Source organism: Rhopilema esculentum, chromosome 21 (assembly GCF_057945365.1).
Source record: "Rhopilema esculentum isolate cy_ngs chromosome 21, ASM5794536v1, whole genome shotgun sequence".
Taxonomy (NCBI): Eukaryota; Metazoa; Cnidaria; class Scyphozoa; order Rhizostomeae; family Rhizostomatidae; genus Rhopilema; species Rhopilema esculentum.
This window is the reverse complement of record NC_142835.1, coordinates 10,435,044-10,462,920: the sequence shown is the minus strand read 5'-3', so window position 1 is coordinate 10,462,920 and position 27,877 is coordinate 10,435,044. Positions and strand designations below refer to the sequence as shown.

General features: G+C 36.5%; 1 protein-coding gene across 1 annotated transcript; it reads right to left on the bottom strand.

Annotated features, from left to right (window-relative positions):
• Window positions 1-1,944: 1,944 nt before the first annotated feature.
• On the bottom strand, window positions 1,945-27,779 carry LOC135684122 (gamma-tubulin complex component 3 homolog). Its single transcript, XM_065199527.2, has 20 exons — window positions 27,388-27,779; window positions 26,722-26,767; window positions 26,534-26,595; window positions 22,705-22,772; window positions 21,872-21,952; window positions 19,669-20,500; window positions 19,165-19,259; window positions 18,736-18,807; window positions 16,666-16,776; window positions 15,052-15,151; window positions 14,492-14,622; window positions 11,942-12,006; window positions 11,173-11,308; window positions 10,332-10,400; window positions 9,570-9,705; window positions 8,998-9,086; window positions 8,523-8,654; window positions 6,085-6,225; window positions 4,346-4,465; window positions 1,945-2,439 (listed from the first exon to the last, which is right to left on the bottom strand). The coding sequence occupies exons 1-20, from the start codon at window positions 27,494-27,496 to the stop codon at window positions 2,248-2,250; spliced, it is 2,787 nt and encodes a 928-aa protein (XP_065055599.2). The 5' UTR covers window positions 27,497-27,779; the 3' UTR covers window positions 1,945-2,247.
• Between the last annotated feature and the right edge of the window lie 98 nt (window positions 27,780-27,877).

Below are 27,877 nucleotides of genomic sequence, written 5' to 3'. Positions count from 1 at the left end.
ATTGTTCAGGTCAGGAATATAACAGACATCGCGAGAAACCTGACATTCTTAAAGTTTGGACTAAGCCTAAATGAAATGTGATTCAAAAGGGTAGGCTCGAATAATACTCAAACGAGCTCCAATAAATGGAGTCCCACGAGTCGATCAATGCTGGATACATGGAGTCCCACGAGTCGATCAATGCTGGATACATGGAGTCCCACGAGTCGATCAATGCTGGATACATGGAGTCCCACGAGTCGACCAATGCTGGAGAGTACACGGTTAGAATCCTTAAACATTAGAATTCTGTGTAAATATAAGAACTTCTGGAAGAAGCCCTTGAAAATGTGGCAAAGACGACCATGAATAGGCGAGGGCTAGCAGAAACAGATTGTTGCCAAGTTTAACGTGAAATTCAAAATTAAGAACAGAGTACTAAGCCTGTGAAATATTAAAACAACCCCCATAGAAATGCAAAGTTGCAAAACTGCACGTCATAATCGGAATAATCATGAGACCGCTGGGTAGCCTTACAAAATATGTAAACAAGGCCCAAAAATTAACTTGGCCTAAATGAAATGTGATTGAAACAAATAAAGAACGTGGTCACAATAGCCCGGAAAATTGAGCCCATCAGTAGTTGGGCAAGCTCGCATCTGCGGGTACAGTAAATTCTGTATTTAGCGTTTCTTCTCTTTAAAGCCGCGTTTAAACGCTCTCAAAATTGCACAGAGCATCGCACAAAATTTGTACAGTGATGTTTAGTGATGTTGAATGGAGGTGTTTAACCGTCTCAACAATTCGACCCAACATTCATTGAGCGATGAACTTCGGACTCTAAGATACCCAAGACAAGGCAATCCGCTGTTTAGGTAGGGTGTTTTGGAAGATGAACTTCGGATACTTTTTCCCTTAAAAAGTAGCTGCCTGATGATTTCCTAAGGTCAGGATTTTTCGTCTTGCAACTTGCTTTGAATTGCTATCTTATCCGATTTGCTTTCACTGCCAACTGTTTCCAAGCGTTCGTCGTGGTTTGCCATTACGATTTATAAAATTCAGCCGCTTGGTCTGATCTGAGTTCTTGACGCGTTGAAGCCAATTTCTTTATTTCGCGCGCAATATCTAAGTCTAGTGCGCTTGCGCCGAATGAACATTGTTGTATGGGATATCAAAACGTTATCAACATCTCCTTTGACAGTAGAAATATTGAGTCGACCCACTGGACATTTTTCAATCTGTTCAAACTCCACTCAACATCGCTGAACACCACTCAGCGTTTTAATGTTGAGAGCGTTTTAACGGGGCTTAAAGGCTTCCTTCTCTAAGAAAGCCCCGTTCCCTTTCTTAAGAGGAAGAAAAGAATTCTATTTGTATTTGTATTTAGCCCACTGTCCAATCAATTGAAGATGTTAAAAAGAAAATGTGCATTAAGTCAAAAAATCGTGCATTGATATGCACGCTTCACAGCATGACGATGAAGATGATCACTTTGATACCCAAACTTCAGATAGTGTGATACTTCTATTCAGAATGCAGATATCCCTATGTAGTGACCAGTTTTCATCCATGCTATTCAAAGTATCATCAGAATCTTCAAAGGGAGCAGTCTCTATTGAATGTTATTCTTCTGAACACAGAGAGAACTGACAACAACAGACTTTACTTTTTCCGAGTGATCTGTCTGCAAATGGCCTTTCAAAGGCGTTTTCGCAGCAGTGGAATCAATGTGATAGACAACGAAAGCTCCAGAATCGTACACACATCTGGATTTATGACTCAGATTTTGGAACTAATCACAAAATATTATCGATTATCGATTACAGATACGGACTAATTTTTATATAAGCAAACGGCTTTGTCTCAAAAAGTCTCCGAACCTGGTGAGACCGTGATGGCGCGATGGCGATCAGTGGCTGCAGGTAAAAACGGTGGTGAAAGAGGTATATTAGACAACCCTCGGGATGAAAGAGAGGTCGGGATTGTGTATCAAATTAGAAATACATAAACACCTAGTGCTACAACACAAAATAGCCCCAATATACGAGTAGGAAATTCAAAAAATCTCTCAGTGAAAAAACACAGTGAACATTACAGTATTACAAATGTCGAAATGTCATTTTCTAAACTAAGAGTTGACTTTCAATGCCTTTGACGGGCTTGATCATACGTTTTACCGAGTGTACGGCAAACTGTATCCCATCCAAACCATATAGCACCAGTCGTTCTATGGCTACCAAATGCACACCGGTTTTCTAGAAAAGGTGGCTATAGTTTAAGATCGAGTGAAGGGATCATTTCTGAGGTCAAATTATAGCGCTGACTGTGTCTTGGCATCGGGGTCCTCAACTTTGGCTCCTTGCTTTTGTAATGTTCGTTGAAGTCAAGTCGAAAGCAGAGGAATTGTAGGCTGACGTCAGAATGGCTCTTAAGCATCACCAAAAACTGTCGCAGCATGTCCTACCGGATAGAAAAGATCAAATCTTGAAATGAAGGCAAAAACAAGATGGTCACAAGGTTTTGATGAATCGCCATATTACACTAACTTAACACAGTAAGGGAAAGTCAATACCATAAATTCGTGTTGATTCAAACCACGAAAATTTATCGCAGCCTTTTTGGAAAACATGCTGATTCAAGTGCTGGCGCTGTTTCCATCCACGTTATTTTCTTGCATTGAACGACAACAATGCTTGACATGCGGATTGGAGTCACGTATTGTATTACTGATAATCGTCACCAAGTTCTACTAGAACACATATGCTTCATTGCTGTTGTCATCGGGTCCTTTTTCGATGCCTTTAATTTGAGATGTTATCTTTATTCGTAATGAAATTGAAACAATACGTTTGTCTAATGGCGCCGTACATTGCCACAGCTAAAACAGAAAAAGGTTATCCTGTCGATTAGGAACCTATGTGATCAATGGAATCAAAATGTCGATATCAATAGTTCTGTTCTAATGTTATGGTATGTTATGTTCCATACTATGTTTATGTGCTTATGCTTATGTGTATGTTATGTTATGTTATCATGCCATTGTTATGTTCTTATGCTATGTGAAAGCTTTACTTCCAGTTTTGCTCGGCTTTTGTCCAAGATTTATTCTTTTCTCGCTAGTTTGTCTTTCCTTGTCGCTTTTTCGCGATATTCGGCACACATTTCAATGCTTTATTCTGAAGGATTCGCGCTAATACAATCTCGTGTAAACATCGAATTTGCGTTGATGTATGATCGCATTAAATTCAACTGCGTTAAACATCAACCAGTGTTAATATCGCGTAATTGAGTACCACGTAAAATGGCCAATTTCACTAATTTTCGTTGATGTGTGGTCTTCGTCTACGATTTTATTAAATCACCACACTTAGAATGTCAAAACGAATGGGATAATGAATTAGAACTCATCTTTTCATGGGATAATGAATTTGTTTAGAACTCATCTTTTGCTTCATCTAATAACAGTATGTCCAGCCGTCCTAAACCCTGTACCACACAACTATCTAACGAAGCCTCTAACGATTGCGCCCCATCTTCTTTTAATAAAGAACTTCTCCCGTCGGGTAATGATTCGGAATTGGCATGAACTAACTCGTCCTTAAGTTGAATTTTTGATTACGTATTCAAGAAAATAACCAGAAGTAGCCTAGTGGATTTACATTAAGCTGATTGCCTTTCAGGATTAAATCTTTCTACTTGCGAACTCTAAAACAATTCCATTTCATATAATTTATTCTATAATTTCATTGTCTCTTGCCATTCTTCAAGCACTCTTTTTTAAAAGAACCAGAAAGTTTAGCTTCAGGCTTGCTGTCCTCAATTTTCCTGAGACTTTGAGGCTAAATTTTTTCTTTATTTGCTTTCAAATTGTTAGGGTGTAAGCACTGCCATATTAAGGTGTTCAGGCCCCATTAGCCGACAAAGTAGATGACAAATCCTTTACATACCGAAAAGGTCGAAAAAATATCGCTGACAAAGTACCCCTAGCTGACCATTGTCATTAATTAGATTGCTCAGGCACTTGATTTCATAATTCTTCTTTCCTTTGATGGGCGGGATTTGCCAGGGCATTATAAAATTGATGATAAACGTGTTCAGAAATGATAAACGTGTTAAAAAGCTTTGTTCAGAAATTACAGTACCTCTTAATTTGTTCTTAACTTTTGATCAGATTGAAGACTTGTTTTCTTATAAAATTGATCTTATAAGGAAAAAATGTGCAAACGAATCAGTGATATTAGAAAACTGAAACTCTCCAATTACAATTTAAGTCAACAGCAGATGCACCTGACTCCCGAGACAACAGTGATAAAATTATTAGAATGTATTATCAAGACTTAATTTGCAGGTGATTCCGCTGCCATACCTGGTACGAATGATGCAATACACGTAGCTGAGCTCTGGTCCCTGGGATGAACTTCTGTTGAAATTCTTCAGTTCTTTTCATTTCTTCTTCTGTGTCGGTCTCCGTCATTCCCCACGCTCCCTTTAATGGCAAAAAGAAAATTGAAACATAATTAATCACGATAAAAAAGAAGTTCTCAAAGATAGGTGCATCCTATTCAGAGCAAACAGACGTGTCGTTTGTCGGGACAATATTCAGGAGATGTCGAGACCCTTTGTTACGCTTCCCATCAATTAAAGATTCTCATAGTCAAAAGTTTTATTTATAGTTTATTCATCAGCTCATTTTCAGCTACCGGTACATCACGCTTTCTGATACTGCACTCAAAAATTTTATGAAAATTTAATCTTTTTTATTTTTCTCGATGAAATCGCATTAGGTCGTTCCCGTCCTAATTTCTTTTGATTACATCATCATTTCACGCATTCAAATGTTCGCTTGAAGAAGGGGAAGCAGATAAAGTTAGGGGGGGGGGGAGGTGTCTGAGGCTTTAGTATTATCAATATGTTAGCAACTGGAAAACGATTCACTGATGACTAAAAGTAGTTTAAAGAAATAATTGACAGCCCCCCCTTCCTATTTCAATGTTCTGGTCGCAAAGAAAAAGAAAAATTTAACATTTATGTAGATCTCATTATCTCCGTGTGTGTCAAAATACATAATGCTACTTTCTAAACCCATAATTAGTTTTCTGCTACCTGTGTATGTCTTAATATTTTAAAAAAACTCTTTAAGTAGTTACACATATTTATAAGCTTCATCTTTCTAGCTTTCAGATCAGTAATTCGGATCTTATTAGAAAATAATTCGAACGGGTTCTAAACAACCTACAAAACCCTCAATTGCATCAATATTTGGAATTTGGATTCTTAGAAAGAATGATCATTTACGTTATGAATTTAAAAAAACATTTTCGGCGGAGATTCAACTACGATAGAAGGGAAGAAAACATAGTTTGATTTGATTTCATTTTTAGACTTTTAAGTAAACCTTCAAAAATTATGTTGTTTTTCAAGGGCCCTCCATCAACAACTTACAAAGTATAAATAAATTGCCTAGAACCTGACGTCAGAGGTCTAAAAGGCCTTGCTTCACTTAAAATAAATAAACAAACCCCTTCTTTTTCAAAAACTTCTATGTTGGACGTACATAAAGCAGTACGTTAGTCGTCAGTCTCCATTAGGCTTACTCCTTTTCTCTCCTCTCACTTCCAGTGTCATTAACCTGTTCCCTTTAATCTACCCCTAAGGTTCCTCTCTTTTGAAGTGCTCTGGCAACAGATTTTGGGAAATAACAAAAGGAGTTGATAACAATGCAAAATACACTATCATCGCCGGATCACTATCATCGCTGGATCGCTATCATTGCCGGATCACTATCATCACCGGATCACTATCATTGCCGGATCACTATCATCGCCGAATTACTATCAACGCCGGATCACTATCATCGCTGGATTGCTATCATCACCGGACCACTTTCATCGCCGGATTGCTATCATCACCAGATCACTATCATCGCCGGATCACTATCATCGCCAGATCACTAAATCGCCGGATCGTTAGCATTGCCTGTTTCATAGATAGAAAAACAAAAAGAAACGTTTCGAAAGACTTTCTTCTAATCAGGAACAAAAAAATATGCCGATACAATACGCCCCCCCCCCTGCTTGTATGCAGTATGGTTGACATCATACTCACTTTGCCCGTTCTTGATTTGATAAGCTCTTCTAATCTCTGCCTTGCTCTAAGTTCTTCTAGTGCAGTGTTGTACATCATTTCTTGTGTGTTTTGAAACTGGACAATCAAATCGAAGATCGCTCTTAATTGCGTCAGCATACCCTGGAAGAAAAGGCATACACTTTAAGACGTTCCAAATAACAGCCTGTAAATAACTGCAATTGTTTTTGAGGGTTTTTATGCTGCGATTGTCGGTGTATTTCGTGAAAAAATGTAAATGAAACAACACCACAATCATATCTAATTAGTCCATAAAAATTTATAATTTTATGTCAAAGTGGAAGCAGATTAACATCATCCTGAGGATTTAGACCCCGCTTACACAGGATCGGATCAAAAATTGATCCGCTTAAAATTTGGATCAGCTTGTGTTCGCACGGATCTGAACCCATTTGGATCGGCTGTCCTTACCTGTTCTTGGATTACTTTCGCATGTGGAACCGTTTTGATCCCAGAGAGGACTTTTCCAAGATCCAAAGAGGTCTCGTGTAGAAGGGGTTTTGAACTCAACAATTCATTGTATGCTTTGTACTTCGGAAGTAACCTGTCCTTATTCCTAACTTCTTACTTCTTCCCTTTGTCAAACGTTCTAAAAGGGACTATCTTGAGATTCGGAGTAAATGAGACAACAGACAGGATTTATTTACAGTCTATCAAGATTCATTGAGAGTCATCACTTTTCTCCGTTTTGAAACTATATAAAACTTACAAATAAGGCCTTCTAATTATAATTCTGGCTACACTCAAAGAAACACTGATCGAGGTTGAGTACTCCAGTTTCTTAACACTTTTTTTCGTCTCGAAATAAACTTTTTTTACAGTCTCGAAATTTCGAAACGGTTTTCCGCCATAATGTCTTTAAGAATTCGTCTCCATTTCTCTCTGTTTGCTGTTATCTCTTGCAGGACTTTCAATGTCTTTTCAGCAGGATTTGACTCAATGTTTAGTTTTATGTTGATCAGTGACAAGTCTTTTTCTATCAATTTTATCCACGTAGTTGGCGGTCTACCGACTTTCTTTTTTGTCTTTTTCAGGCTTTCATCAAGAGCTATCTTTGCTGGAGTATCATTCTTCAGGCGCATAAGGTGACCCAGCCAATTTAATCGTCTCCTCCTGATTGTTGTACTCCATGGCTCTGTTTTATTGTTGTATTCCAGTCTTTGTTGTGAAAGTCTCTCCAACTGTGTTGTGTACCTTTACTTTTAGTACTGGTTGGTTTGCAATTTTGCTCAAGAGATGAAGTTCATCATCATCTAAGATGTCTTCCAATTCTTCAAAGAGTTTCTTACGATCAACAGTGTCGAAGGCTTTGGACATGTCTAATAGTAGGAGATATGACTTATAATCGTTTGACACAATGGCGTTTTTTTACTAAAGTTTTCACGGCAAACACTTGTTCAGTGGTGCTTCTCCCGGGTTGGTATGCAGATTGTTCTAGTGAGATATGTTTTTCTAGCCTGTTCCATGTTCTTCTGTTAAAGCAAATTGCAAGGATTTTTGATAAGATAGATAGTAGGATGATGGGCCTTAGGTTAACAACATGACCTGCTTGCTTTCCAGGTTTTAAGAATCCCAATGTAAGTTCAGTGATATTTTTCCCTGTTTCAGCCACTTTGTTAAAGATTTTAGCTATCTCTCTAGGTATTTCTGGTGGTGCATACTTAATGAGCTCAGCATGTATATCGTCAGGTCCAGCGCTTTTCCCATTCTTTAGCGAGGCTGCAGCTTTTGTTATTCCTGTTTCAGTGAATGCTCCCCTCATTCTTTGTGGTGCATATTCTTTGAAATTCCCTTCTTGACTTTTTGGTGCTAGCATTTTGATGAAATAATCTGATATGATCTTAATTTGTTCTTTTTCTGAGCTTGCTATTTCTCCTTTATCGTTTTTTATGATAAGCGGTTTTTGTTTCTTGTTGTTATTCATTTGTTTTGTTGTTATTCATTTTTTCTTAAGAGCTTCTAAACCATGATGTCACTAATTTCAATATTAGGGGGTGTATATTGAACTTTTAATGCTATGCAATTTTCCAATAGAAACTTGCTCGGATGGGTTTTCATGTTAATCTTTTCTCGTTCGCCATGAGAGGATCTGGGCCAAATGATGCTGATAGAACATAATTCATGCTCTAGGTCTTTCATAATAATCCCCAGTAGTGTCTTTGCAATCAAAAGATCAAGGTACGAAAGCTGAATTGTCAAAGAGCCAGTAACCAACTCATAGTGTATTATTTCCTAACCAACTTCATGATTTCGTCGCGTCGCGTAAAATTCAGAAGATGGAAAATCATGAAAACATTGTCGAATGCTAAAGAGGAGTGACCAAACATTTTGAAAATCTAAAATTTCTAGCCAGTGCCGACACTAAGAGTGTTAGCAACGTAGAAACTCGTACAACTCACCCTAGACTCGTTGTCAAGGAGAGATCTAGTCATAACCTGGTCCAAAAATGTTTCATGTGCAGCGATCACGTGATCTAAGTCAGTTGCTTCTTTGACGTTGCGAAGCAGCTCTTCCCAGCAGCACTCAAGAACCTAAAGTGAAAAACTGGTGAGCACATTTCAAACATTGCATAAAACCTTAATGAAGCCGAATCTCCAGTGAGAAAAAGTCTTGCGAAATTTCGCTGCGAAATACTTTACGCGACAAATGCCTTTGAATGCTTTTGTTGACCTCGCGACATAGGAATGTAAAGTTTGGAAGCGTGACAAAGGAATACGGAATATGATTGGCTGTTGAAGGATTTCGCAAGCGAAAAGCGAAAAAGAAAAAGTCGAAAATTCATAATTTGGGAATTTTCCTCACTGTATTTGCAGGGCGGAGCGGCGTCGTTAATGGGAGATGTGTTGTGATGGAAAAAGTAGAGAGCTATTGTACCTCAAATGTGATGTAGTATTGCATTTGGTGGATGAAGTGGACCATCTCAGCTTCCAAGCAGTTGCTCTGGTGCAACAATGGCTCGATTTCTGCAAATGAAAACAGCTAAAGAAACCAAAACGCACTTTTTTTTAAAAAACCGTCAATAAAAATTATAAGTTGACGTCTATAAAAATTTTAAAATGGCTTTGAAAAAAGCAAACATTTTGAGTCATACTAAAGTTTTCGTCTGACACTCTTCAGAGCATAAAACGTCAGAACATAGATCGAAAACTCGCTAGGAAATGTATATACCCAGCTGTGGATCGAAAGCAAAGTTTTGTACCAACAAAAGATTGTCTATAAAAATAGTTGACGTTAATAAGACGTTAAAAATTATAAGAAACCGTCTACAAGGCGACGAAAAAAATATGAAACCGTAACACTGCTCACTGCACGAAAATCCTTTTTTACAGGTGTGGTGAAAATGATTATTTTCAATAATGAGGCACCATTTTTCTGTTTAATTGACATTGAGGTTGATTGGTCATGAAATAATTGATAAAAAAGGACGCTGGTTGTTCATCACCAACCTGGAATGACACGCAGTAGTTTGTTACAAGTCATCTGATTCTTCCAAATTTCTGTCAAACAATACTCGGTACGCTTTGCCCTCCACAAGAAATTGAAAATTCTTAGATAGAACAGCATACAATCCGGGGTGAAAACCTGCATGAACAAATTTAACTGGCTTAAAATCACGTTTACATTAGAAAATCAGCAATACACTTAACAGCACGAAAGGGCCATAGAATAACAGGAAGGAGTTTGAAGTTTATACAGAACGAACCAACGAGAATAAATGGGAGAGAAACGTAATTAGAGAGCAAACGGTACGTGAGAGATAAGAGGGTATTAGCAAAGAAAAGCATATTACAAAAGAATGACAGTGCTTAAAAGGCAAATTTAACTTCATTTATTTCTTACAGATTTTGCTTCGTGCAATAGTTTATACAAGTGATAAAAAATAAGCCAGAAAACAACAAACATTAGAATTTTCAAATATACTTTGATTAAGAATAATAATGCTATTGTCCAGTTTTTCTTCAACCAGTTTGTAAATTAGTATTGATTGCAAGTTTTGAAAAGAGAAACAAATAAGAAATTTAATAGGAAAGAACATAAAAATAGCTAAAAAGAAGATTCATAAAAAGGAACGCCAGAAATAGTAGACTGAAGGAAAGATAGAGAGAAAAAATAAAAGTAAGGAAAATGATCATAAGAGAGAACAAGAGAACAAATAAAAAATGAAGAGAAAAAGACATAAGGCAATTGAAGAAAAAACGTGAACTCACTGTGCTGATCGGTCCATCCACGTGGTAGTCTAAACTGAAAACATCCCATCCGCAGTCGCCAGGTGAAATCTAACGGGCAAATGTTTAGAGGAATTTTCATTTCTAAATAGTTATTAAACTAAATGGGTGAATCAACAATACCTACTTGAACCAAAAGAAAAATGGGGGTTGGGAAACAGAATGTAATTTGCGTAAAAATATAGGAGCAACTCTCTGAAAGCAAAAGGCATGGATCAGCGAAAAGTGAAATATGCTTGTGGTTTTTCGGCGTATTTTTCTGGTTATTTGTTCAGAGGCCTTGTCGAGCAAACAATAAAACGGCCCACGGAGTGCCTACATTTTGCAGAGTTCAAGAGAAAATAGGAAAAAAAGGTGGTTTTGGTAGGGAAAGCAGCGACTTGAAAAAGCTTTGAAGATTTGTATCTTGAACAGGGATACGTAAATAGTTTTGTATTCCTGTGGCATTGAACTGACAAGATAAAGTAGTGGCTGCCAAAGTTAGAAAAAGAGGTTTAGGTTTGTCTCGCTAAAAAGAGTTGTTTCTGAAGTTACTAGGAGACATACTAAAATGAACCGTGCAAAAAACAACTTTTTTGATATCCAGTTGAAGCTCTATTTTATATATATTCCGAAATTTCAAAAACACCGTGCTTAGGAAAAAACTTAAGGTTTGTGCAGCTGAAACTAAGAAAAAAAAATCAAAAACGTTTTAAACTGGATACACGTGCAAAACCCACAAAATTATTTGAGTTATGCCAAAAAACAAGGCTGAGTATTTCACGAATCAGTTTCCATTAATTCTCCAAATAAATATGTAGTATACTAGATTTGAGAAACAAACCTCAAAGAGTCTGCAGTCCAGCCGCTTAAGAATATCTGGATCATCATATTGGGCATTTGTCGCCCGTATTGCTGCCTCAAGAACACCAGTCAAATTGTACATGTACAAAGAATTTGCGGGCTTTGCCAAGTCAGACCTGAAAAGGCATTGGGTGAAACGTCAAGTCCTTAGTTTGTTTGATGCAAAAACAGGTAAAAATACAAGCTTGTTTTAGCCGATCATTTTAAGAAAAAAGAAAACATGCGAAGCATCGCTATAAGCAAAGCAACCCCTCTTCTACCCCTCATCAACATCACTACTAACAAACTCAAGCTCCCTTTTTACAACCCTAAAGATATTATCATTACCAACCTTTTATGAGTTCTCGATTTTCAGAGGTATAAGTCAATTGAGCAAGGCATTTTGTGAAGGGAAAGCAGAACTGGCATGAATAGATGGAGTTAACCTTGCGTCAATGAATATAAAAAATAACTGTCAAAGAGGGCTTGTAGTCAAAGGGCAGGGGATTTGGGTGATTTGAGAGGATAGTTCTCTTAGCAAATATCACACTTTGATTAATAACTTTCTACCAACTTTACCAACCTTTCAACTAACCCGCGATATTTGGATGTAAATCGCTCAACAACGTCGCAAAATCAAGTTTTTTTCTCTTACTTCCAGATCTTTCTTACGTCTTAAAAACTGTAGGGGGGGGGGCTGTGTCCTGAAAACTCAGGTTTTGTTCTTCTGATGCTTTATTTTTGATAGCAAAATTAAGACAATGACTTACTGGAGCAAGTCCATAAGATGACGGATAAAATCACCTTGCCCAAGAAGAAGATATCGACGCATCGCCTGCAATAGAATATTCGGAAATTAGGATGTAATGAAAACTCCCAGGCCTTGTTAACAAGATTGTGTTGTTATAAGCATATACTTACGACGCATTTTTCTTTGTTATTGAACAAAGACAGTCAAACAAAAATAGATTGGTTCAGCTTTTCAGACTATTCAGATAAGAGGCATCTACATAAAAATATATCACGAGCACAACACATCATCGGTAGTTTACACATAAAGGAAAGGAAAAAGAATATTGACCGTACGATCTCAATCTTTATTTATATGGTAGACTCAGTTCAGTGCTTAACGTTCTAATTCACAACATAGATTCTCTCTGACAAGAAAACTTCGACAAGAAAACTGATCTGATTGGGTTTTGTAAGTCTCTCCGAATTACACATAAAGAAAAACGACTTCCTTGGCTTGAGAAAAGGCCTCTAGCCTATTTTTCATTGAAGCTTCAAATAATGTACGTAATTTTTTATAGTCATTTCCGCATAGATCTTATTCGGAAAAATGAAGACGACAGTGACACGTCAATGATGTTAATGTATTATAGTGTGCTGCCTTCAGAGCTGCTTTACCGTTTGACACTGCCTTCAAAGGCCAAACAAAATGCGACAAAACCTTGTGCGCATTTGTGATAAATGCCATTTCTAGAAATCAGAGTCCCATCGTTCAAGGTCTGTAAATTGCATCAGTAAAATCAATCAACTAGCAACGCACACCGTGTGAAAGCTCAGTCTGCATACAGAAGCGGCCGCATTGAGGTCTATGTCGCTCAACTTTGCTATGAGACATACAATCGTCCTGCTGATAGAACATTGACTGCCATCTCAGTTTTCGCTTTGGAAAGTCACCAGGTACATGTATGCAATTAGGGATGTGAAGGCTGCGTTCAATCTGTTAAGCGAAACTGCATGTGGCGAAATTCCTCTACAAGGGTCTGTAGTTTAAATCATCTAACAGTTGAAATATTTTCAAGGGTTTTCCTAGTTCAGGACTCAGTAATTTCAATCTCTCCATAACGATGTGCATTCCTTCTATACAGTAGTGTAGCAAATATCTCTCAACGGTCAGCGCACTAAGCCTTATAACCAATATCGTCTCAGTTTACAACAAAATAATATTTTAACATCTATGTTTCGAATATTCATGTTGCCAATGACAATGTTCATTTTGCTCCAGATGTTGTCGAAAAAAATATATATAATGCTGAAGATAGACTGTTCTTCAAAGAACAGATTTTTCGAAATGAGAGGATAATGTATCAGAAATGCTGCGTGCTTTTCAGAGACGAAAAATGTTTTCTTTATGGAGCTCAGGGTTATTGCAAGAAAACTCTGCAAAGCTTGAAAGGAATAAGTCACAAATTTTTACAGATTTAATCTTTGTTTAAACAAATTTTCCTATCACGAGACAACATTGGCCTATGAAAAAATGTTAAAAAACCAAAAAATGTCCTGTGATGTAAAGTGCAAAGATTTCTTGTTCAACGGCTTGATTATTCAACGTTTATCAGCGAAAGTTCCATTTTAAAGAAGCAAGCAAAGTTTGATTCTGTGGATCCATCAATTTACTTCCTTGTCAGATAATGTAATATACAACGAAGTGAGTATCAAATTAAAACCGAAATTTCTACATTGCATAAAAGTAAGATTTCAATCTAAAAATGTTATTCGATCCTGCCTATGCCAAAAGCAAAAAAAATAGACAAATGGGTTAAAGAAAACCGTCGGTTTTTCATTTGAGATTTTTAACCCTGCGGGGTGAAAACGACAGGAAATCAAATCCACTCCTCCTGTTACATCATATTAAGTGTACAATTATACCATCAAACTTTTCAACTTTTTATACGAGGAATCATGTTCAGAGAAGTATCCGAAAAAACTTTTGTCAGTATCACCCAAGAAGTTATTGACATGGAAATCCTGGAGTGTGTGAATATAATATTTATATGTACTAGATTAATTATGTAGTTGATTCCGAAAAGCAGAAATTGATCCCATTGAGAAGCAATTCTATTATTGCAAGCTTATGGTACTGAGTGTAGCTTTGAAGGATTTTGATTGTACCGTAAAACCACCATGATTTCATTATCCTTGGGGCAAGGACAGTCTCGGAGAAAATTTCTATCATCCATGGAGAAGATAATCTTTGTCCAGTTTGTTTGAAAAGTTTGACAATTTTCATTGACAATTTTCATTGACATAGACTTTCGCAACTGGTTCAGGTAGAGAATATTTATGTGAGTTTTTTGGCATTTTTAGAATTTTTCGTGTGAAAATGGATTCTGGAAACTGTATTTCAAGGTTCTGAAAGTTTTCCACCTTTGATTTTATGCGATTAAACATTGTCTGTGTAAATGTGTAGAATGTTGCCAGTAGAAGAATGTAATCTCTCTAGTCTCTGGCCTCAATTTAATGAAGATAACTTATCAAGTTATCAAGTCTTATCAATTATCAAGTGAAGATAACTTGTTCAAAGAAGGTCATACCTGGAGATGATCAAGAAATTGATATTTGTTGAAGAGAACTTCGAGGAGCCGTTTACTTGTCTTTTTGTACACAACGTCTATGATTTCTTCAAGCGCAGATCGAGTAAATTCTTGAAGATCTTGGGAAAAGCCTTGCAACATAGAATAAAAAAGCAATTTATCAATGCGATATGCTTCAAATAGGCAGGTTTGGTGGAAGTAAGTAGGAAGTTTCAAATGCACTGCGAAACTACTGGTTGATGACAATAATCTGGTCATACTAAGATGGTTCGTGATTTTATGCAAAAGAAAGCTTGAGAAGAAAATCTTTGTTAGTGAGCTGTACGGGCTAAACAAAACCTTAAGCAACTGGATAGAATCATTAAAAATATTATCAAAGAAACAAAACAAAAATGGCCACTTAACAAATAACACAGGAAAACATTTTCTTGTGTTTCAGAAATATGCATATGTTTTTCAGAGCTATGTCTGAGCATTGCAAGGACCCAAAAAATATTGTGACTGCTGCAAATAAATGCTGAAAACGAAGCGAAATATTTCTGAAAAAACATGAAAATTACCTGAATCTTTTCCAGAATTGATAAGGGCCTGGTCTCCAATGGGACCTCTGTCTTTGCAAACGACCCGTAAGAAGTTTATTGATTTGCCAATGTTAAGAATCTGCAAACAAAATATTATCAATTACAAAATAAGTGCATGAGGCGACAAGGGGACGTCTTTCTAAATTTGATTCTTCTGTAGCAATAGCAAATTTAATTCTTCTGTAGAAGTGCCTCCAAGCAAACAGATAATTTATAAATATCAACTTAATAAACGAACGAACACCTTTTCTGCAAGCTGTAACTCACTGCTTCGAGAAAAATTTGATAGAAGTATATGTTCTCTATAACTAGTTTTTCTTCATCCTTAATTTTTTCTCAATCTCTTCTCGTAATTTGTCCTACAATGCTGAATTCAATTCATCAATTTTCCTTCCCCTCCTTTCTAGTTATTTTTCTATTTTTTTGCATCCTTCTTGTTCTGCACCATTCTTCTCCTTTCTTTTCTTCTTATTCACCTCCTACTTTCCTTTCTGTTGCATAACCTATCTACTCCTACCTATTCCCCCTTCCTCCCCTCCTCTCTTCAATTCTTCACCACCTCTTCCTGGATTTCCATTTTCTGTTCTCTTTTCTTTTATTTTGATCGCTTGCATATCTCAAACTCTCTCGTGCTTTTCCTTGCCTTTTTATTTCACACGCTGTAAATCCTTTTTTATGGCTTAACTCTCCTTAAATCTACCCATTAGACCTACATATTTGTAATTCACAAATCGAAAAACATGGACAATTATCAACATTTATCCATACAAAACTCGTAAATGAGCTTTGATTAATCAAAGATCTAACGATTCGCGTCCTAAAGAACATCCTCTTCATAAAAGCTGCTAAAGATGTTCTTGTTCCCACAACATCGCAGTTGTCGTATAACAAAAGCGAACAACTACGTCACCCTTCACAGTATGAATTGCAGCATATCACTTTTCCCACAGTATGGTATTTTAGTAGGTTTCTCATATTTGGCAGTTTTGCTTACATACAATGTTTTGCTAACCGCTTCCCTTTAAACCGGCTACCTGCACTCAATTTCACGAGGCTGTAAAAATAAAGACGCTTCTCGCAATCTGCAGAATGAGGCCATCATACTAGAACTCTGGCAAAACCATTTTCAGGACGTGGAAAACGTTTGAAGTACTAATTTATGATATTTTGTATCGTTGTACATCATGATATTGTCATGTCAAGAGTAAAGTGCAAATATAGCATAGTATCTGCTTCAGACTAAAATTTGACCAAACGTATTGGGAAATTTTAGCAGCTTTTAAATAAGTCTTCTTATGCAAAAGAACGTATTATTTCTTTGTCTGATGTTCTTTGTCTCATATACAAAAAAACAATTCAACCGTTTGCTAATTTGAAAAAGATTTCGTGTTAAAACCATTCGCTTCACGACCCAACTTTCGTGAGCGATTATTCGACATTTTTTAATTGAATTTTTCAATACAGCAAACAATCAGAAAAAGTATCGTAAACTACGTTTTAGTTCCAAAGACGAAGTAAAGGCAATGTCCAAATTTTTATAATGTTTGACCTCTGGCTGGCAAGGTGAGAAGGCATTGATGTAAATGAGTATACCTTGGTTGCTAGGTTCCGAGGTATGAAGGACGGTATCATCAGCTTTCGTAAGCTGTACTTCTCATGCCATAGTCTCTCATTTCGAACAGCAGGGTCTGCAGCCACGAAAAACTGAAATGCAAAGCCAAAAATGTCAGGACCTTTTCATATCGTATCAAAGATAAACAACCAGGGGCAATCAGGGACTTGGTGTGCCTTATAGTTAATAATCAATCGTCGACAGAACAAGAAAACTGAGACAACTAACAGCTATGCCCCTAGCATGATAACAAGCCAATTTTTCTGAAGATTATCAGGCTATTATGCCGCTCTTGTTTCTCAATTTTTAGATTTTGGAACAACGCAATTGTGAGAAAATCTTCAACGAGGTAGCTCGATCGCTATATTATATACTATAATTGTATGTATCATTTGGTGAGATTAGCCTAGCACAAATCTAAGGAAAAGGATGGTTAAATCGATTGTATGGAGTGTGTTGCTTTATGGAGCAGAGACCTGGACACTGCGTAAAGAAGATAAGAGGCATGTGAGATGTGGTTCTGGAGATGGATTTTACGGATTAGCTGGACTGGAAGAATAACAAATGAGGATGTGCTACTAAGGATAGGAGAGAAAAGATCGATTATACATACAATCAACAACAGGAAGAAACAGTGGATAGGGCATACTCTCAGACATGATTGCTTATTGAAAACGGCCATAGAAGGTAGAATGCAAAGAAAAAGGATGAGAGAAAGGAAGATAATTCAATTACTAGATAATATTACAAATGGACAGTATGTCAGTTTGAAGCGAAGGGCAGAGAAGAGACTGTTATGAATTGGTCCTGCCGTCTGGCAGAACAATAAGAGAGAGAGAGATAGAGAGCCTAGCACAATACATCAGGAACTTTTAAAAATCTGATTAACATAAATTTCCTCAAAACACTATCGTTTCTATCATTAAGGAAATATTTCGGCATCGTAAGCTCTTATTGACATCAAATAATGCAGTCAAAAATAAACTATGTAGGATTTTTCGGCACACAAACCAGAAACATAAACGAGTTTATTTACGAGCGGCTTTCATAAGAGAATAGATTGAGTTCATATTAACAAGATTCCAGCTTGTCTGTTTATGTAAAACATAAATGGCAGGCTGTGCAAAAATTTGCAAAACATATGCGAATCTTTTTTTAGTTGTTCTTATCTGTTCCAAGATCTTATTTTCTCACAAACAACGTCTTAAAAGGCAGCTCTCGTTGACTTGGTGCCGATAAGAGCTCATCGCATGGCGAAAATATTGGAAGATTACATTATTGCATGAATTATACTTGTTTTAGAATGCTTTTGAACCTTCTTTTAAAAGCTGGAATTTCATGTTAAGTTGAGCCAGTTTTGAAAAAGAGAGACGTACCAGGGTTATAGTACCAGGGTAATAGCAGTTTAAATTACCAAATCAGCCTTTGGTACCAGTAAATTTGAAGATAGCACGGAAAAGAGGAAAGATATCTAGGTAAAGCAATTTTCGTCCGACACTCCTCATCAGAGTTTAAACGTGGGATAATGACTAAAAGTAAACAGAAAGCAGAAACTCAAAAAAGGGTGCGGATCGAGAGAAACGCGAGAGGAAAAATGACATGGTTGATTGGTTTCCTGTATTTGACCAATCAGTGGTCATCTACCTTACATCTACAATCCTGGACAAAAGGTTATGAGACAATTCTTTTATAAGGGATTTTCTGCGTAATTGCCATCAAAATCAATGGTATGTCTCTCCCCCCCTCATGTCAATGTCGGTGGTGGGTAATGGCAGTTGATTGTGGAAGCCAGAAAACCTAAAAAATCAACATTCGTATTGGGGGAAGGGGGTTGGGTGCTTTCGCCAACAATGGCAATAACAGCAAATGCCTCCTAACTTTTGTCCAGGATTGATAGTTGAAGAGTCCAAGAGACAGTTCCAGTTCCAGGGTGGGGGTATATATGAAGGGGAAAAGCCCGTCGATGATTTATGATATTCAAATTATTTAAATGAGAATTAGCGGCATCAAAAACGTTGCCTGCACTGCTAAAAGTTTTAGATAAACAATACCTCATGGTAGGAATCTTGCAGTTCTCCTTCGTAAATCCACCTCTCCAGGATTCTTTTTATAGGATGGGAAACCTGAAAAAGACATCAAGACACTGATGGTGTGCAAAATCAAGGAGATTATAGGTGAGTTTCTAGTCAGGTAACGTGCCCGGTTTCAACAGGTTCATTATCGTTCTCTATATATTGCCTATTGACAAATTTGAGCCAGTCCTTATTGAAGACAAGTTAATAAACAGATAAAGAGCTCTGAGTTTCTAGTGATAAGATACATGTATTAAAAACAATTCTTTTGTTCCTATCTTTTTTTCTGTATTTCTGCGGTAGTCTTTCCTTTATTCATTGACTTGCAGCTTGTACATGGACTAAAAACAGAAACTTCAGTTTGCCTTAGGCACAGGCATGAGGAGAGCTTGAGAAGAGAATACTCACGACATCAAGAATGTTTTTCATCAGATTTCTGACATATGGATCACCAACTTTCGTGTTCGAATGAATCGCTGACAGCAAAGCGCCTCCCTTTTTGCCTGAAACAGATTATCAAATTTAGCTTACTTCACTAAGAAGCTATACTTTAGGCAAAATATACGAGAAAACAGCGAAGGCAACAACCTGTTCGACTACACAATGTGTTCGAAAAGGGGAATTTCCATTTTGTTCATCGAGCTAAACTGTTGTGGGCGTTGCGGTGACTCCCCTCTCAATACACGTTAATTACAGAGCAAAAGGCTTTCCTGGAAAATGAATCTCAACAACTAGAATGTGTTTTATCGAGGTCATAGCTTCATATATTGCCAAACTTGTTCGACCAAATAGAATTTGTTTACAACTAGAAATTGTAAGCGAAAGGCCTCCCCTTTTTCTCTCTTGGATATACTCATTTTTAACGAAGTCTAGCAGCCAATATTATCACTATTTAATGCACAAACTTCAAACCTTTGCACGAGTCAACAAGAGTTGCCAGTGCCTTCATTCTGATCAAAGGGTCATTGGTCCACACCATCAGCCGTCTGAGGGTTAGTCCCTCCATACCTCCATCTCCAGACAGTTGATTTTGCTGTGCTTCCAAAACGGCAAGCAGCCTGTAATATTCAGCAAGTTCTTTATGTACCGCAGCACAAAAGCTCTGACCTACAAGTCCTAACGCTTTTTCCCCTACCCTTGCATCTAAGAACTTCTTGACTTTGCGGTAAAGCCAGCCTAACTCGTTTAGTTTATCAATAAAATCGCGAATGGGGAAGGGCACGCCAATTGTTGGGTTTATTCTATAGCCGTCATTTTCATCCTCGTAGCGAATCATCTTTCCCTCGATGCCTTGAAACACATACAATATATCCCTAAGGAGGGATTGTTCGGTAACCTCAAATTTCGACCCATCGACTCTGTCTTCGGCAGCCGCCTTCAGCATCAATGAGCCACTTCTTCGTGGGAATGGGACAACGGATTTCGAAGCAGCATCTGGTTCCACGCCTTTAGCAATATTCAATGACTGTGCAGCAAGAGCTGCCACCGCCGAAAGGCGTTTCTCTGGCTTTGGAGGCCTACCATCAACTAATCTTGAGTTGCTGCCTTCTTGGCGTGGAACAAATGATGATGCATTGGGCGTTGGGTCATAAGAAAGTGACAGGGAATCGGACGCTTTGCTGCCAATGCCGCTGCTCCCACTGGCACCGTGCACTGAAGATGCATTGGGAATGCCTCTGATGGGTAGGACATTGGTAAGCGGTGTCGATGCAAGTGTAGGTAGTCCGTTTGCGTAAAAGGCATTCTGAAGAAATAAAATGTGAAAGTGGCTACAATAGAAGGATTGTACTTCTAAAGAATCAAGTTCCCTTTGAAATTTAGATTTGATTATTTATAAACTGTGAAATCAAAAAATTTTGAATCAGCACAAAATTATCGCATGATATTTTTATTTTAACTTACTTGTTTACATAAGCATAAAGGAATTCAATTATATCAAATAAAACATGATATTATTTTGAATCTTTGCAGAGATGCCTGCAATACTTTTGCTGATAAGGCATTCTCTGCCTGTGCGCCTTGGGAAGAAATGTATTTTTGCTTATTGTCATATAGACTTTTACATAGGTCTGAAACTTCCAAAATTGATCGATCCTTGAATGGTCTCCAAACAAAGAAAATCAAAGCATGGCCTAGCAGGAGCGTATAAGCTGTTATTTATAAGCATCTTTCCTGCTCTATTTCGAAGTTTTGGCAAATAATTTCTTTCGGTAAAACCACAGTTTCCCAAAACAGGACCGAAAGTGGGGATCAAGAATACCAGTAAAAGCGTCTTTAGCGTGTCAAAATGCAAAGTATGACTCAATTGGGCAATTCTTTCTTTCCAATGCGTGTTGCCTACTTTGGCCTCAGTAAGGCTAGCCTAGCAATCTCATCGACGTTGGGCATCGACAGGCGGCTATTCAAACTTGATTTTGCATGGTAGTTGGGATTAAGCGACACTGACAGGCACCTAATTATTTCCGGAAAAGTTAGATTCTTGATAGATTCATTGCCAGTCTTCGCTTCTTGGGGATTTCAACATAGTGAAAAAACCGGTGATAACGAGTCGTGGCTAATAATGTGATATGAAGCAACTGACGCTATCCTTGGCCATGGGGATAAGATTTGACAGGCGCTGTTCTCCTCTGTTTATTATTCAGCTAGAGGTTTTTCTCAGTCTGCATAATGTATAAATAGTGAATCGATTCCCTTTTCTGATTTAATGTACAAAACTTCTTCATACAAAAGTTGTTCAATACTTTCTTGCGCCATAGCTTTGCTTAGGCCATTTTTTGAAACTACGAGTTCAGATATCATTTTTTCAAGCTACTGTTTTCGTTACCGAATCCATTTTACTAGCAATAACACAACTACAGCAAAAACTTCGTTCCTTTTTGTTAATTCTACTATAGACATTTTAAAGAAAATTGAAACTGGCCGGTGACGTACACAAATAAAACTTTATGAGCTCCCAAATTGACATCAAAGCTTGACCAAATCAAAACAATTTTCAATTCAGTTTATTTGTTAAAATGCAAGCGCTTGTAAACTCTACAAAATACTTAAAAACAAATGGCAAATTTATGATGTCATTAGATTAACCAAAATAGGGAGAAAGAAACTTTTGGCCAACCTGTTCACTACCGCCTCTGGAATTCAAATTGCTTAGCGAATCCAATAGATAGATTACTCCCCATTTGTTTTGAAGCAGTGTCTGCAATAAATTAACAAAAAATTTGGATGTATTTAACGTTAGAATCTTTTCAACATAGCTGATCAAAAAGAGGCACAAATGCATAATCATGTTTTGAATGTTGAGATTTTCAGTAAATATTTCAAAATAAGTATCCCAATAAAAAGAAATATAGAACATTCAAAGATCACTCTTTTTGCCAACAAGGTATTGATTTCTTTCAAGGAAAGGAATTATCTATACATGAAACACAGACAGGTATTCAAATTGCATACTAGGTATTTAAATAGCAACAAGAACCATGACAAATGGAATGAGCATTTTTGTGATCGTCAGTAGTAGGGTTTATTCTATTATCAATATATGGGAATTAATATCAGATATATATTCTTTCCCATTTCTAAAAAATATGGCCAATCCTTGATAGCTCTAAACTAGACCTACAACAGGTGAAGAAACTGTTAGCTGTCTTTTTAAATAAAATAAATTAAGCATTCACACAATTATACTCCAAAATAGACAGAAGTCAGTAAATCCATTTTTTGTTAATTAATGGCATCTTATGAAACTTTCTGACCCAAAACTAAATCTGTTAAAAAGTTGGCTTTTCAATAAATCAATAATCAGATGAACAGGCTAAAATATACTTCAAAGTTTTCATTGCTTGTTCCTTAAATTTGTTCTTGTTCAACAACTGCTCACCTGGAAACATCTCTATGTTCAATTAAATCAATAGTTTAATGAAAAACATCTGACAACATATCCAGTATTACCTTTGATTGTAGCTTTTGGAACAGTTTTGAAAATATAGCTGCATCACTTTCTCTCTTCCTTCTTGCAACTAAAAGGAGGAAAGTAACCTAAATAATGCAAATCAGAAGCAAACAGGGTAGCATTTTAGCCCTTTTCATAAATTTTTCCCCTTTGAAATTTTTTACAGGCAGTGTATTACTTAAAAAGCTAGATAAGTCCATAATCAAAGCAAAATCACCAAGAAAAAACTAACAGAAAGAAAAACTTGATGTTATAACACTGTACCTAGTACTATAAATCAAGCATCCCAGTGACAGAGGCATAAAATGAAAATGCTGTTTAATAACACAATTTAAGACTAGCCAACAGATTGTTGATGAGATATCTAATGATTAACTTCTTAAAGTTGAGCAGACAGTATAAATATTTGTTAAAACAAATCAAGGCCACATTTTTTATTTTCCCCATATATTTTCTCATTTAATAAAATCAACCATTTTTCCATTAGGTTTTTCATTTGTAGCCAATGACTTAAACTTTCTGATGACAACAGTTTTTTAAATAAAATGTTGTTACCTTCTTCAGACAGTTTATATCTTGTGATATGTTCAAATGAATAGTCTAACAAAAACCTTAATTAATTAATTAACCTAACAGAGTTAAAAAAAGGGGAGAGCACTTTAAAGGGGAACTGAAGTGAAAAATGAAAATCATTTAATTAGTAGTTTTCATCGTGCTGATTTCGAATATCGACACGAAATTAGTGTTTTTCTTTTCGTTTTCCTACATTTAACGCGCAAAGTGTGAAATTTCTCCATTTCCGTGGCGGAGAGGTCTGGAGACAAGTTTCAGGCGTTGACGTAAAGTCGTGGACACGTGCCCCGAACCTAATGAAAACAACATTGTAGTAGAGTGAATCGGAGGGAGGGAATTTGGTTAGTAGTTAAAATTTCAGATCGCAATTTTCACGACAGCTCTTCGGGAATGACAACAGACTTAAGATCGAGCGACGATGAAGTGTTTGGAGCACGTGGTGGTGAAGTACTTGCCCTACCAAGGGCGAACGGGACCTGCGAAAGTGGCGATGAAGATTAGCCTAGGCCCGATGAGATCCCAGAGGATGAGGATGAATTATCTCCCGCGACGTGCTCGTTTTGTTGGTAGAAATGAGGAAGTAAATAAATGGTACGTCGATCCTTGTTTCTTTTCTTGCAATGAAGGCAAGAAATACTCAAAACTCTATTTCCTTATAAAAAGTAAGATACAACAGAGAATGAGTGGGGTTCCTATTATAATCTTTCCATTTCTAAAATCTGAAATAATAAGGATTATTACATGTTACAATTTAATAAATATTTGCTTTGATATAAAAACGTTTATACATAGTTTGATGTGTGTGCTACAACAGTTCGACATAATCCACTTTTGGTTTAAAAACTGGTTTGTTTTGTGTACATTGACAAGTATTATTAAATCTTCCTGCAATTCAGATTTTTGGACTGATAATTCGAAAATGTCAAATATTTAATAGAATTGCATAAATATGCCTAAAATAGAATAATACCTAAAATTATATCCACTTTGCTAGGTATCTACAAACAGTGGCCAATCAATGTATGGTTTGCTGGTTTTGGGGTATTTGTGCTGGAAGAACTGGACAACTTTAAGTATGCATTTATCACAAATGTAAAGTAAAGAACTTTAGTCAAAGAAGACAAGAGTTTCAAAATTCTGCAGAGAGACAATGAAAATGCAAAAATCAGCTACCTACTACATATACAGTGGAGAACAGGGTTATATACACGGGGTTATTCAAAAGGACCAGACTTTTAGTTCATAATAGCAAGAAGAGAAATTTGTTGAAACTAGTGGGACAATGGCCAAATCTTGTCAGCCCTAGGCCAAATCACTAGATTAGTCACATCAAGGGGGGGGGGGGGATTGAGCAAGGCTTGATATTTTGAAGATTCCTAAGGTGTACTTTTCAACATAGTTCACTCACATCAAAATGTGTAGAATAGTTTGGATTTGATCAAGATTTTCTCTTACAATAATGGTCCTGTACCACCTGCTTGGTAACATTTTTTATAAATAATCAGAGGAAAATATTTTACCTTCAGGGTACAATGTTCTTTTAATGTATTCTGTCGCTGCCTGTTGTTTAGATACACTGTTTTTAAATTTTGAGAATGAAGTTTTTTTGTGCCCAATGGTTGTATTTTTCTGAAATTCGCTTCAACTTAACATTTAATAAACTTGGAAACATATACATCATTTAATGGTTGTGCTTTAAATCCTCCCCCTTTATGTACATCCTGGTATGAATTGTTTTTTATGCCTGGAGTTAAATCAGAAAATGCTTTGATATCATGTTCTGTAGACAAAGCACGAGAAATCATGTTTGAAGGGGTATTTCTGAAATGGGGGACCACTTTTATCATTTTCTGCAAGTAAATTGTGTGGGTTTGCCAAGTTTCATGGCTGTATAGTTAACATACTAACGTATTCTGAGTACTGGGCACAAGTACCCAGTCTAAAAATAGTACAAGGGGTAGTTCTGAGGATGGGGACCATTTTTATCTTTTTCAGCAAGTCAAATTGTGTAGATTTCCCAAGTTTCATGGCTGTATGGTTAACAGAAATATATTTACCATACTATTGTATTCTGAGTACTAGGCACAAGTACCCCAGTCCAAAAATAGCACAAGGGACATTTCTGAGGGTGGGGACCATTCTTATCATTTTCAGCAAGCCAAATTGTGTCGGTTTGCCAAGTTTCGTGGCTGTATAGTTAACAGAAATAGATTGACCATGCCAACATATTCTGAGTACTGGGCGCGAGTACCCCAGGCTAAAAATAGCACAAGGGTTTTTTTCCCAAAATGGGTCTGTATTCTATCTTGTTACGCATATCGAATTCTGTATTTTCATTAAGTTTCATGCTTTTATCACAATTTTCACGATTGTTACCTGTCATGAACCTTATCAGACTCACTACTACATTTCATCAAAACATCTCTTTGTGTCCACCACTTTACGTCACAAGGTCACGTGACACAGTGGTCTGACCGCGTTCTCGCTCCGCCATCGATGAGGGCAAATTTTGACTTCAAAAACTTAATAACTTAAAAACTACATAACGTATTTAAAAAATTCAAACGGTTTTTGAATCAGCATGGGAACCTTTATCAGTGGTACAAAAATCGTTTTTCACTTCAGTTCCCCTTTAAAGTATGTTAAACAAAGATAGGATGGAAGCAAGGATTTAAAATTTCATATTTTAAATTCAATGATACTGGACATTCTGCAGCTTATTGTGCACATCTACAGCTTTAAGTGTGTATGATGTGCTTGCAAGCAATTCTGTGCATCAAAAGATAATGCCCTATGAAGGTGACCTTCCCAATGTACCAAACTTCATTGAATTAGTGATTGATTAAGCTTCCTATCTATATATAAAGTTGGTTGATTCAAAAATATACTTCTTTATGGCTAACTCAATATGCCCACAAATTAGGCATGACTTTTTCAGGCTAGCCTTTGCGTGTAGATGTATATTAAATTATATCTCTGGGAATTATCAAAACTTGATTTGGCTAGGCTTGAAACAACAAAATGAGCATGCTGAAACAAAATTTGTCTAATATTCAGTTCTGAATTTGTCATTAATTATATTGTGTACATGTGATAAAAAATGCTTGTTAAAAGTAATAAAATACTTCAAAAATTATTCATACCTGTTTCTCTTTTAGACATAATAGGCCACCTGCAAAATTTTACAGTGATCCTACTGGTAGTTTGCAAAACATTCATTAACAGGATTTAAGCCACAAACAAAGTGAGACTTACATTTTTTCTTGATCTTCTCCGCAAGTTGAAACTCATCGGATGTTACAGATGGATCAAAATAGCTATAAGAAGAGCATAAAAAAATCCAATCAACTGAATTGAATTAAATTTGTTATTGGTGTTTCAGAACTAATTTTCATCACAAAATTATAAATTAAATTTCAATGATATGTATGATTACCACCAACCTTCCAACAACTTTTAAAGCATACTGGAACTGTCTTGCCACCAAATCTGTAACAAGACAAAGGAATCTTGGGCTAAGTATGAAGACAAGAAATTAATTGAAGGCAACATGAAAATAAAGATTTTAAAAGGAGACAGCTCTTTTGCTAAAGTTTCAAAAAAAGTTTTCAAAATGATAAAGGCCAGCATGAAGATGGTGAATAACTGATACAAGATTAAAATATAAACACTCAGAACAAACTAAAAAAGGATAGAAAATTGAGTTTATCTGTTACTAGAAACTTATAGTTTATCTTTTACTAGTAACTACCTTATCCATTCTGTTATTAAGTTTTCAAAAGCTAGAGACACAAACACAGTATTTACAACAAATCACCAATATTTTTGAAAACTCTTAAAAAATATTTACTAGGTGCTAAAACTTTGTTTTTGTGTAACAGTTATTTGAAGCTAAGGAGAGGAGATAACTTATATGGATGACTGAGCTTCCCTGTTCGGTTTTAGAAATTCTTTTCTTGTCCTTTTATCTTTTATCGAAATTCTTTTCTTGTCCTTTTAAATTTTTGCACCAAATTTGAGATCTATTGCAGACCTATATTCAAAAGGCACCATATTACAATTATTGCCTGAACAGAAAGAGGATAACAACAAAAACAACTATTTCTAACCTTCGCCTATTTTTTGCCTTCCTCCCTTGCTTAAAATGTGTTCACACAATTTCAGTAAAATCCTTGTAGGACTGTTTTCTTCACTTGAGCTCTTCTGCAATGAAATCATTTCGACTGTACAATAACAGATCAGTTCCGTGATAACATTCTTGATTTGGTTGTTATGACCAGGGAATTTTAGGCCTCTTTTTATTGAACAACAGCAAGGAATTCAAATTTCAGATTAAGCATGCTCCTTCTTTATGTATGTTGATTCCACTATAAGTGAAAGACTTGCCAATTTCTCCACCTTTGCAATACAAAACGAAATATTGTAACCAGACGTAGGCAAAAGAACAAATATCAATATTAGGCCCAGAGAAAAAGACCGCCAAGCATTTACTTGCAGTATCAGTAGATCCCCGGAAATTATTGTATAACAAATGGATTGGCGCAATTTTCCGGGGGTTATCAAAAATTATATGAAAAAAAATCAACCTCAGAAAGAGAA

Coding starts and splice junctions, on each gene's coding strand:
- LOC135684122 (XM_065199527.2), bottom strand. CDS start 27,496: ATGATTTCATTGCAGAAGAGCTCAAGTGAAGAAAACAGTCCTACAAGG. Junction 20,501..21,871: donor CCAGAGGCGGTAGTGAACAG/GTTGGCCAAAAG, acceptor TTATTTCTTCAG/AATGCCTTTTACGCAAACGG. Junction 9,087..9,569: donor ACTACTGCGTGTCATTCCAG/GTTGGTGATGAA, acceptor TTTCATTTGCAG/AAATCGAGCCATTGTTGCAC.